At 35.5% G+C, this 12,382-nt stretch overlaps 1 protein-coding gene across 1 annotated transcript; it reads left to right on the plus strand.

The window, feature by feature from the left end:
- Positions 1 to 5,762: 5,762 nt before the first annotated feature.
- LOC118729453 (olfactory receptor 6C74-like) lies at positions 5,763 to 6,701 on the plus strand. Its single transcript, XM_036456992.1, has one exon. The coding sequence runs from the start codon at positions 5,763 to 5,765 to the stop codon at positions 6,699 to 6,701; it is 939 nt and encodes a 312-aa protein (XP_036312885.1).
- The last annotated feature ends 5,681 nt before the right edge of the window (positions 6,702 to 12,382 follow it).

The raw sequence follows: 12,382 nt of genomic DNA on the forward strand, positions 1-12,382 counted from the left end.
AAAGTAATCACTCCCAAATGTATGACCAAAAAGCTGTACAACACGAAAAAACTGCTTTATATTCTCATGGTGAGTCTCTGAGGAAAACAACAAAACAAAACCAACAACAACCCTTGTGCTTTTTGGCAAGGGAAGTGAGAGCAATCACTGTGAAGTATACCTGGAGCCTTGTCCAGAGGAAAAGAATGTGTCAGTGTCTGTGGACAAAGGGACTCTGTTCTCTCATCTAATAGGGGACGGAGCATAGTCAATGGGTGCCATGCTTTCAAGGAACTGGATTGAGCATGCTGCAGGCAGAGAAAGGAGCAGAGGCCAGTGAGAGAAAAAGATAAACCAATGGAGAAATGCTTGTGAATGTCAGAGCCCAGGGACAAAGGCTCACTAAAAGGCCAGTATTTAATGGGAAGATCAAAGAATGTTCTTTTATTATAGGAGAAAACTGTGCCTCGTCTTCTTCTATTGCTAGTGTGTGCATGGGGAGGGTTCTTGGGGTACTGCTGGAAGAGCATTTCTTCTCTGGAAGAGGATGAGATAAGATAAAGCTTTATTTTTGTGGAACGATACCCCTGAGTTTCCAAAGTCCCATTTCCCTCAGTCCAGTCGTAGAAGAAGAATCGCTGGGGTTTCAGTGAAGCTACAATCGGAGCTAGTGTCCAGAGGTTCCTTCTTGTGTTGCAGCTAGGCACAGTCAGCATCAGGCTCGTCACATTAGTCCGTGTGTGTGGGGTTCCCATGATCATATGCCATGTGAGGGCATGCAGAGAAGCAGGAGCCAAAGAGCCCCACAAGCCGAGGGCCACATGAGTCCCACGAAGCCAGGGAGTTAACTCTTTTGTTTAGGGGGTTATGTGTCCCAAATCCTCCTGCCTTTGCAGGCCATTCCCATTCTGGCAGCTCTCTCTGCCCCCAGGTATGATTGACAGCAGACACATTGCAGATGCCCCCTCAGCTCTCCTAGCACGTGTCTGTCTTCCCTTTGTCCAGTCCCCTCCCCCAAGGTTTGGCAGGGAACATGCCTACAATGCCTGGCCTTTTCTCTGCTCCTTTCCTGTCACTAATAACTTGCTAATTACAACTGTATCACTCTGGCTCCCTCACACATTTCCTCCTCATCAACAGAGGATACAAAATAAAGCAGTGAGTTATACTTGAAAGGTTGTAAGACACAGGTTCACTCCAGAGAAGGAGTTCTTACAAAAACACAAAGTCAAAAGGGAAAGAAAAAGGACAGGAGAGGACGTAGAAGCCTCTGGCGCGTATGGCTACAGAAAACATTAAACCCAGCTCAGGTCCTACAGATAATACCCTACACCCCCACCCTGAAGGCCTGTCTCCGTTCCTGTGGCGGAACAGATCGCCCAGCTTTCCTCACAAAGTACAAGTGCTAGGAGCAGAGATAGAAGAGTGGAGACTGGCTATAATTACAGGAACTTAACCTGTGAAATATTAATTGGGCTCTGTTAACTCTACTTGTTCTGTTCTGATTAGAAATATCACATTCTAACCAGGCAGGCAGTTGAATGCCCGTGGACATGGGAATTAGCCTCCTTTCCCAAAAACTGCCTATTGTCATGGAAAGATTAACAACATCGTTGTTGAAATAATCGGGTCCTAGAGGTGCCTTCCCTTTGTGACTCTCCACCTCCCCTCCCCCCGCCAAGTCTGTACTGCCTGTAACAATTATACCTTGTCTGCTTCCCTGTGCCTGTAATTCCCACTTTCCCATGTAACCTTTGACCTTCTACCCAATAGAAGCAGCTGCCTAATGGGGGAGAAGTAGAGCAGATTTTTGTGGACAATCTGCTGCTCTCCCATTCTGCCAGCATTATTGGAATAAACACTCATATATGATTCAATCCTGGCTCTGCTTAATTGGCTCAAGTCAACTGGTTGTCCAGTTTCATTTTCTGGTGATTCTGTGAAGCCATAAGTGGGAAGACTCCTCTGGGTGAATGGCAGGGATCCCATTTGCTGCTTGCACTTGGGGTTTCTCTGCTGGAGGCCTGGAATCTTATTCACAGCTGCCTGGAATTTTCCTTTTGAGTCTCAGCTACAGCCTCAGTCATCTCTGTCATCTCACTTCAGACCTAAGTTGAATCGAGTGTTCTATAATTCTGTAACAAGAGGCATCTGCAATATTCTGCTCTCTCATCTGATGTGAGTCTGATCAGCTCCTGGTAGCCAGTGGCATCTTAAGGTCCTTGCCTGGTCCCTGCATTCAATCCTGGTGAGCTTATGATGGAGACAAGGCCTTGCATAGCCATGGACATTCTTTTAAGTGTGTTTAGAGAATTACAAAATAACTAGTGGCCCAGGTGCATGAAATTAGTGCATGTTGGGTATCCCTCAGCCCAGCCTGAACCCACTCTAATCTGGGACATCCCCTTTGTAATCCTGGACCACTGATTCCGAATCACTCACTTGCCTGCCTGGGTGAGAGATTCTGGGAATATGGGATCAGGAAAAGGGCCTCTGGTCCACAGATAGGAGGGCCCAAGTCCTACTGGAGTCAGAAGCCAAGGCAGCAGGCCACCTGGGCAGGAGGCTAATGACCTCACCACACCCTGCCCACCACCCACCTGGCATTCTGGCATTCAGTCCTGCCTTTGGTCATTTTGGACATTATGGACACTGGACCATATATATATGGTACTAGATTGTTGTACAATATTTTCTGCCAGGTTAAATTGTCTATCGCATATTCTCACATTTTATTACTAATGAACATAAACTTATTTTTTCTTTCAGGTCTTTATCTGGGATTTCATATGTTAGAAAAATGTACTAGTATACTGAATTCTCTAGAGACATAGTATAAACTAATTTTTTTTTTTTAATTATATGTTCAAAGTAATTTAGTGCCTGGGGAGAATACTTCTAAAACAACATAAAATTGGTTTGCTTTGGGAAATGGTGTTCAAGAATCTCATATCCACATGAGAATTCTTCGTAATCTAGATAATTTTCCTTCAGAGTACAGAAAGCATAAATACTACACAAGATCAAGTGTTGATTAATCTGTAATACTTAGAAGATTCAACACATAATGGGAAAATTTAATTCATTGCACAAAAATCAGTAATAAAATAATTAATCAAACTCTTTCAAAGTAGGGGCTAAAAAACAATCATAGATTGCATAATAGAGTGAAATCCCTCATTTAAAAAAATGGAACATTGATGTGTTTTGATCAGCTGATGATAAGAGAGCAAAGTATTGAAACAGACTTTTTTCAGAATAAATCTGTAGGTATATCTTATTTTAAAAGGTGTTTAAGTTTTTAACTGTTTTTACTAGACTCCAAAAGATGAAAACAATATTTCTCAAAAGTAATGGCAATGTTTCCTGGTAGATATATTTTATCTCACATTTGTTCTATTTTCACCTTTAACCTTGTTTCCTCAACCTTTTAAATTTTAAGGTAGGAGAAATGGTGAAGAAGACAAAATGAAATATAATGAATGCTTAGCACTGAAGTCCTTTCTCTTTTTGAAATCTATCTAATATTGACAGTATCTAATACAAAGAAATATACCTGCATTCATAGGCCTGACTTCTAATGGTTTCATTTTGTCAATTTTGTTGTTGTTTTTTCTTACAGTGTATGTTGGGAGATAGTTGGTGTGCACAATTGTTGAAGCTGGACAAAGAAATGATTTGACGTGATAAAATTCTTATTTGGGTGATTTAAATATAACTTTTCCACAGTGTTGCCATTATGGTAAGTTGTGTAAATGAGGAAAATTTTATAACAGGCAGTTTCACAAATATCTTCATGAGAAAGGAATGTCCAGGGAGAAAGGCTAGTTTGTTTTCACTCATAAATGTCTATATATTAAACATGCATGATTTTGATAATAAATCTCTAATAATTTCCTTTAATGAAATCATGCATGTAGTCTTCACTTTATCTCTGTTCAGGCTGTTTCCTCTCTAAGGAATGAATATCTTCTTTCATTATTTCATATTCTAAGACCTAGCTTTAAATCTTACTTTCCTCCTGTGAACTCATGTAGATATTATGGGAACCAACATTTATTTGTCCTTAAAAGTATGTGTGTGAGTATATATATGGCTTTTTAATGATAATACGTTTTAAATAAGTTAGAAATAATAATTTTTATATTCTCAAACACAAAACATTATTTTATCATAAGACCTTAATTATTATATGTGTTAGATGAAGATACTGAGGAAAGAAATTTTCCTTAGAGATAATGTTAAGCTTTTTTATTTTAGAGAAATAAGCTATTATCTGGCCCATAGTATTTTGTACAAAATGTGTACTTCTAAGGAAACTACTTTAGAAATCTTAATGCTGATGTACAACTTACTACCTGTGCAAACCTGAACAATCTGTCTCAATATATGCCTCCTGTTCAGACTAGTCATCCATAGATATTTCTTTAACTGTGTTTACCAAATATTTGAATATTCTTATGACAAGAAAATACATACTTCTTAAAATTTGTGTCACACTATTCTGTGATTTGTTATGTGTTTGAAATTTACCAAATAATTATCTTCTCTTTCAGGCTATGATGATCTCAAAACTGTTTATGTTTCAGTCCATATTTTAGACAAAGAACAAAAAGGTAAGTATAAGAAAGGCAAGCAGATAGAGAGCAGTTGCATTGGTAAATAGTTCCTCTTTATAATTTTTACTTATTAAGTGCATATTTTTAATCTTCCTCTTACTTTTCCCCTCAAATTCACTATCCTATTTTTCAAAAACCATTCTTCCTTCTTTAGGTTTCCATAAAGCTTTATTCTACGCTTTTACCTTTCTCTTTATTCCTTTCATCTCATCTGATTTAATGAATCCATTTTTATATGCTTATCTCTGCTTCTTTTTTAAATGGAAATTTAAAAATTGTTTTAAGAGAAAGAAACTTTGATTTGTTGTTCCTCTTATTTATGCATTCCCTGGTTGATTCTTCTATATGCCCTGACTGGGAACTGAACCCTCAACCTTGGTGTATTAGGATAACACTTGAACCAACTGACCTACCCAACTTGGCCTATTTCTCTCAGCTTTTATATTCCTTATTCTCACAAATTAGCAGTTTCTTCTTACACAGACTGACATTACCAGACTGTGCTTGCTGATTTTGTTTTGGGGTACAAGTTGATAAGTGCTTGTTTGCAACAGAGATTGAGGAGATGGACATACTATTGAGAACAGAATTTTCCCCCCAATACCTCCTAAACACTTACCTGGAATTGGATATCATTAACCATGAAAATAAACGGGACAAGAATCAGGCATGGTTGTTGGAATTTGCTTTGTTGAGTGAAATAGTAAATGTACACTAGCCTTGTTTATTGATGATGGCTAGGTTTGTGTACATGTGTGGGGGGCAAATTATGAGCCTGTAGTGACATCATTTTGGTTCTAGGATGAAAACTTCTTTATTTAGACTAAATGGTATGCCATCCCAACTCTTGAATTTTAAGAAGAGAAAAAAAACACAGCATTTTCCTATACTTTGAAAATCTCTAATCCCTCTAATTTCCCCACATAAAAACAACCTAAAATTACTACTGCTAAATAGGTTATTCTCTAGTACAATTTTCAACGACAGTTTTAACTACTTTTTCACTGCCCCCCCCCAAATTTAAAAAAAAAAAAAACGTAAAAGAGCAATCTATTTTTCTATCTGAAATATCACTTTGCTAACTTTAATTTCAAGGTTAATTATCATGGTTATTGGGACCATCATTTTCTTCTTTTTCCCTATTCAGATACAGCAAGTATAGTAATGGGAAATCATACAACATGGACAGTGTTTATCCTAGCAGGCTTGACTGATGACCCACAATGGAAAGTTGTGTTATTCATCTTCCTGCTTCTCATTTACATTCTAAGCATTACCGGCAATCTGATTATCATCACACTCACCCTGGTGGATATTCACCTCAAGACCCCCATGTATTTTTTCCTTCGGAATTTTTCCTTTTTAGAAATCTCCTACACTAGTACATGCATTCCTAAGTTTTTGCTTACTATTGCAACAGGAGACAAAACCATTACCTATAATTGTTGTGCCACTCAGTTGTTTTTTGCCTTCCTTTTTGGAGCATCTGAATTTTACTTGCTGGCAGCCATGTCCTATGACCGCTATGTTGCCATCTGTAAGCCCCTGCATTACACAGTCATCATGAGCAATAAAATCTGCATACAGCTTGTCCTCAGTTGTTGGCTTGCTGGCTTTTTTGTCATCTTTCCACCGCTCATCTTAGGCCTGGACCTTGACTACTGTGACTCCAATATTATTGAGCATTTCTACTGTGACTCCACTCCTGTTATGCAGATATCCTGCACAGACACAGGGACTCTTGAGCTGATGGGATTCATCTCTGCTTTGGTGACACTTTTGGTCACATTGATAATGGTGATACTATCATATGCCTTTATTGCCTTGACCATTTTAAAATTCCCTTCAACTAGTCAGAGGAAAAAAGCTTTTTCAACATGTTCTTCTCACATGATTGTGATATCCATTTCTTATGGCAGCTGTATTTTCATGTATGTTCAGCCATCCGTCAAACAAAAGGTATCTTTTTCCAAGGGAATTTCCGTGCTCAATACTTCAGTTGCACCACTTTTGAACCCTTTCATCTACACTTTACGGAACCAACAAGTGAAAAAAGCCTTCATGATTATGATCCACAGGGTTATTTTTTTCTCAAAGAAATGAATGTCCTATTGCTCTCTCTATACAAAAGAAATTAACAAAGGCGCCCTTAACAGCAATATATCTAATAGTATCTTCCAGTTCACAGTTTCTCCCTTTTTCTCTTTCTTTTCTAAGATATTAATCTTTATCTCTTTGAAGCTTTATGTTCACAGAAGTCATTGCTCTACATTAATTTTGTTTATTTTCTTCATTAGAAAAAAATTTTTTAACTTTATTTTCTTTTCTTCTGCACATGTAAAAGAAGTTGAACTAAATTTTTAATGTATTTTTCTGTCTTTCAATTCTAATTAGTCAAGACAATGAAATACTATTTAATTTGAATTACGTATAATGTAGCATGCAATGCCAAGTTTGTTACTGTATTTTATTTATGATCATTGACAACTTATTTAAAACTAATATTCTTTTACATTTTTTGTAATACTACTGATTTATTGGTGCACTTTCTATTTGAAATAATTAAAAGGAAAGTGTGACAGATTTGCAAGAGTGTTGATGCTCATCTTTGAAAATGTTTGTTTATTAAAGATATGATTGTTGTTTTAAAGTACATTTTATAAAACTAGTTATTTATAAGAAATATTTGAAAAATAGCCAAGAAATGAAATAAAGGATAGGTAGGCAGAAAATACATAAGGTAAATAGTTGACTAGACAATTATATAAGTTTATGTAGCATTTGTAGGATGAACAGGATCTTAAATATATTTGAGTCATAGATATGATTTCAGGGAAAATGGCTATTTAAACAATTATATTTTTCTTGATAGTTTTGTTTGTATATCCATTTTGATAAAGTTGATTTAATAATCTTAAAACATTATCAAACTTTTAGAAATTTTAAGAGCAAGGAAATGAGAAAAAATATGTTTGTATAATTTTGAGCCAACCTAATCAAAATAAAACCTGAGTTTCTCTTACTGTTCTGATTATTTTTGATTCTGTTATATCTCAATCAGGATGAGTTCACTTATCACATCTAAGGTAAACCACTAATTCCTTACTGAGCTGTCCTTAAATGCTTTACTTAATAGATATTTAAATGTCTGCCCTCTATTAGTTATTTACCATAGAGGATGTTTTGTGAGTTTTAATAAAGATCACCAATATTTTTTAAGGTGAAATCATCTTGGCATGTGATTAAAGTCTGTAAAACGTGAAGATAATTCTCCCATAAGTGTAAGTTCAAGGCATAAATGTGGTTTATTTCTGAATATCTCAAATGTAAATTTCTATGTTTTAGAATATATTTATCATCTGTAGTGCTCTCTTTTTGTCAATATGGCATACTCACTATAATCAGATTGTCTAAAAAATATCTAATTTTAAGTTAATCAGTCATAATTTGAAATATTAATTATGCATGGTTTCTTTTCTTATTTAATTTATTGGAATTTTTTAATTATTTATGATATTATTTATTAAACATTGAGGTAAGGTTTCCATTTTGATCAAAATACTTGAAATATTTCATTCCTAATAAATAAATTTTCTTGCTTGTTTTGTAATCTGAATTTGAAAGGTATCATCCTTGCCTACATTTAGCTGTTATTGCCTTCATTACTTTTTACTTTACATTCTCTTCTCAGCCATCTTTTACTGGTTTATAAGCCATCAATTCAGTAACCTCCTTTAAACACTGCCTTTCCAGATTAGTCATCTTTTTACTATCATAGTAATGAATATCAGCATTACTTAGAACAATTGATCACTGCCTTAACAGTTAAAAGAATTTGTTTTGATAGAATTAGATTTTATTGTGTGGTTTTTTTGTGATTATATGGAAAGTGTTTTTGTTCATTTATTTGTTTGTTTTGTTAATCCTCACCCAAGGTTATTTTTCCATCGATTTCTTAGAAAGAGTGGAGGAGACAGGGTGGGAGGAAGGAGGAGAGACAGAGAGAGGGAAACACCAATGTGAGAGAGACACATTTATTGGTTACCTCTTTCCGAATGCACTCCTACCAGGGATGAAGATCAACTTAGAACCCAGGTATGTGCTATTGACCAGAATTAGACCCAGAATCCTTGGCTAATGATTGGGGCCAATGCTCTGGCCAATGCACTGAGCCAAGCTGGCTAAGGCTGGAGCTCTCTCTCTCTCTCTCGCTCTCGCTCTCGCTCTCACTCTCTTTCTCCCCCTATCCTATCCCTATTCCTATCCCTACTCCTACCCATTCCTCTACCTCTACCTTTACCTATCTCTCTCTCTCTCTCTCTCTCTCTCTCTCTCTCTCTCTCTCTCTCTCTCTCTCTCTCTCTATATATATATATATATATATATATATATATATATATATATATATATATATAGTCTACCTATCTCTATCTCTATCATCTCTACCTTTTTTGATTCTCCCTCCCTCCATGCTTGATTCCTAAATATTAGAATCCTCAATGCTCTTCTCTTTATTATCTTTGCAATTTCCCTAATGATGGATCACATCTAATTCCAATAGTGTGTGTGTGTGTGTGTGTGTGTGTGTGTGTGTGTGTAAAGTGGCTGAAAATCTTCTGAAAGTATTGAGAAATGGCAAAATGTAAGTTAAAGAGACTCAGAGAACACAAGAATAGGAAACCCCCTTTAGGCACAATCCTTTAAAGCTGAAAAAATAACAAGGCAAAAAGAAAACCTTGAAGGCATTTAAGGGGGAAAACATATGTACTACATATAAACATGAATAACAATTGGTTCTGACTTCTCATTAGAAGCAATACAAGCAAAAAAGTTATATAGTCACAACCCAGAATTCTACATTTAAAGATGAAAGAGGAGTAAATAAGTCAGATAGATGAAAACCAAGGAATGTATTGTCAACAAACCCACATTATAAGAAATGTTAAAGGATTTCCTACTGACAGAAACAAAAACATTTTAAATAAAAAAATTAAAATATCTCCATGAAATGAAGAGCTTCAAAACTGGAATAAGAGGAAGTAAAATATAATATTTTTTCTCATTTTAATTCCTCCAAAAGTGACCAAGGCAATGATGGTAATGTTTATAGTAAAGGAAAACAGAATTGATAATCTCATTTATTGTTTTGGTCAAGGATGTCTGCCTGCACCTGAGTGCCAGAGCAAATCAAACTCTATTTGTGGGAATATGTCATCATCTAGGGACTTTACCCTTGTATAGTTGTGAGTATACAGTAAAAAAGGCACAAGCATACCAAAGGAGTTTCCAATGAAAATAACAGAAATAGAAAGAGACTCAAAAGATCTAGATGTATTTAGCACAGTCTGTAAAAACAATTAAAGCATTATTTTAATAGAAGAGGTATAAATTAATTATCTAAAATAATTGGTATTGATAATTTAAGAAATATTCATACAATAATTGACAGCAGAAGAGAGGTTATGTACTGGAAAAATGGTTAGGAGAAATATCCAGAATTATTTTTATAAAAAGTGCACAGAATATATATTCTTTACTAAGGGACTTAGTAAAATGAAATCAGCCCTAGGAAACAAAGATCAGAGAAACATAGGACAAAAGCTTCAGTTGAATATATAATTATTAAGAATTTTTAAAACCAATTAAATATATCAGAATATATATGTAATAACACAGAATGAAAAATCTAGAATTCAATATTCAAATAAAATATTTATAATAAAATAAAGATGTGCAGCTCAAAAGTGTGTTGTAAAAAGTCTGTCATTAAAGAAAAATATCAGTTTAAAGGCAGCACATAGATGCAAGAAGGGTAATTGTAAAAATTAGATAAAATAAATGAATATTGATTTAATAATAATGGTGTAAGAAGATAATAGATTCAGGACAACTTTGAGATATGTAGAATTGAAATGCACAACAATAACGTAAGTGGTAAGAAGAGATAAATTAACCTAAAATATTCTAAGGTTTTAATAATCTGAAAATTAATTAAGATAAGAATGTATGCTGTTATATCTAGGTTAATGTCTGAAAAATAATGAAGTATAACAAAGCAATCAATAGAGATAAAATGGAAAAATAAAATAAAAGTTTGTTATCCCCAGTAAAGGCACTTGAAAGTGAATATAAGGAACAAAAACAGGTCGATCAAATGGATAAAAGGTAATAAGAAGGTAGATATCAGTAATTATATTGAATTTGCATGGATAAGACATGGATGAAACTGATTTTTCATTTCAATTATAAAATTATATGATGATTAAGTTATTTTATTTTTTTTAAACAGAGAATAAAAGGTTTATTTTTTCATAAGAGTGGACACATTTAATATAGTCCAGGCATGTTTTGGAATCCTTTACAAATATTGATTCATTTGATCTGGTTTCCATCATCATTTTACAAATGAAACCGCTGCACAGAGGCACCCATCACTCCCAGAATCACACATGTGACAGCAGGGACAGGGTCTGCCCTGAGCACTCCAGCTGCAAAGTCCCTGCTCCCCCAGCACCTGCTGCCCCCATCATGCCCCTGCAGACATGCTCTTCCAGGCACAGAACCTTCTGGAAGGTCACACTGACCCTGGTGATAGTGTGTTTTTATTTTTTATTGTTTAAAATATTACAAATAGTAGTACATATGTCTCCTTTTCCTCACTGACTTTCCCCTGGCCTCCCCGAACCCCCAGCAATGTCCTCAGCCCTCTAGTGTCTGTGTCCATTGGTTATGTTTATATGCATGCATACAAGTCCTTTGGTTTTAATATAAAAAAACAGAATGGAAAATTATGTAACATAAATATATTAACCAAAATACATAAGTTCTAGTTAGACTAATGGCAGGTACAGTAGACTTTATTTAAAAAGGCTTTAGTATTGATAAAATGGAATTTTTCATAAACAGAACTAATCCATAAGAAATATCACTGTCTGAGATAAGCATATTCTGCCTGTATTAATCAGGGTGCTCCAGAGAAACAGAACCAATATGAAATTTATGATAAGGAATTGCCCCACTTGATGATGGAGGCTAAGAAATCCCACAATCTGCTATGCAAGCTGGAGACCCAGGAAAGTATTGATATAATTCTGAGATCCAGGGAACTGATGGTGTAAGTCCCAGTTGAGGGCAGGAACAGAGAGCAAATACCACCTCACCACTCTGCGTTTTGTTCTATTTGGGTTTTTCAGGGATTGGATGATACCCACCCCCATTTGGGTCAGGGCAATCTGTTTTACTCAGGCACAGAATCAAATGCTAATCACATCTGAAAACACTCTCACAGAAATAATAATGTATAATGTACATGTCCTATACCCTAGTCAAAGTGATACATAAAATTAACCACCTCAAGTCTAGACCGTGTCAATTTGACACTAATAAATATTTTATTAAACCTTTCTTAGTCTCCAATTAAAGACAATAAACAAAGTCATAATTTCATATAACATCATATTCAATCCTGCATACAATAAAAACACACTAATCCCAGCTAGCTTAGTGCATTTCTTCTAAGTGTTTGGAACACAGGTAATCTTAATAAAAGAAATAATTATCCTAAGTGTCAGCTTAATTACATACATGTTCAAATTTATCTAAACTAATAAAAGAGAAAGATGCAAATTGACCATGCCTCTGCTACACCCACCAGCCAATCAGGAGTAAGTATGCAAATTAACTTGAAAAGATGGTGGTGGCTTGTCACCCAACCATTCTGAGCCTGTGGGTGTTTGGAGAAGTCTGGTGCCAGCCCCTGAGGATGGTTGTGGCCAGGGAGACTA

This window comes from Pipistrellus kuhlii, unplaced genomic scaffold (assembly GCF_014108245.1).
Source record: "Pipistrellus kuhlii isolate mPipKuh1 unplaced genomic scaffold, mPipKuh1.p scaffold_m20_p_3, whole genome shotgun sequence".
NCBI classification, from domain to species: Eukaryota; Metazoa; Chordata; class Mammalia; order Chiroptera; family Vespertilionidae; genus Pipistrellus; species Pipistrellus kuhlii.

Excerpts from the sequence above, each read along its gene's own strand:
- LOC118729453 (XM_036456992.1), top strand. The coding sequence starts at position 5,763 with ATGGGAAATCATACAACATGGACAGTGTTTATCCTAGCAGGCTTGACT.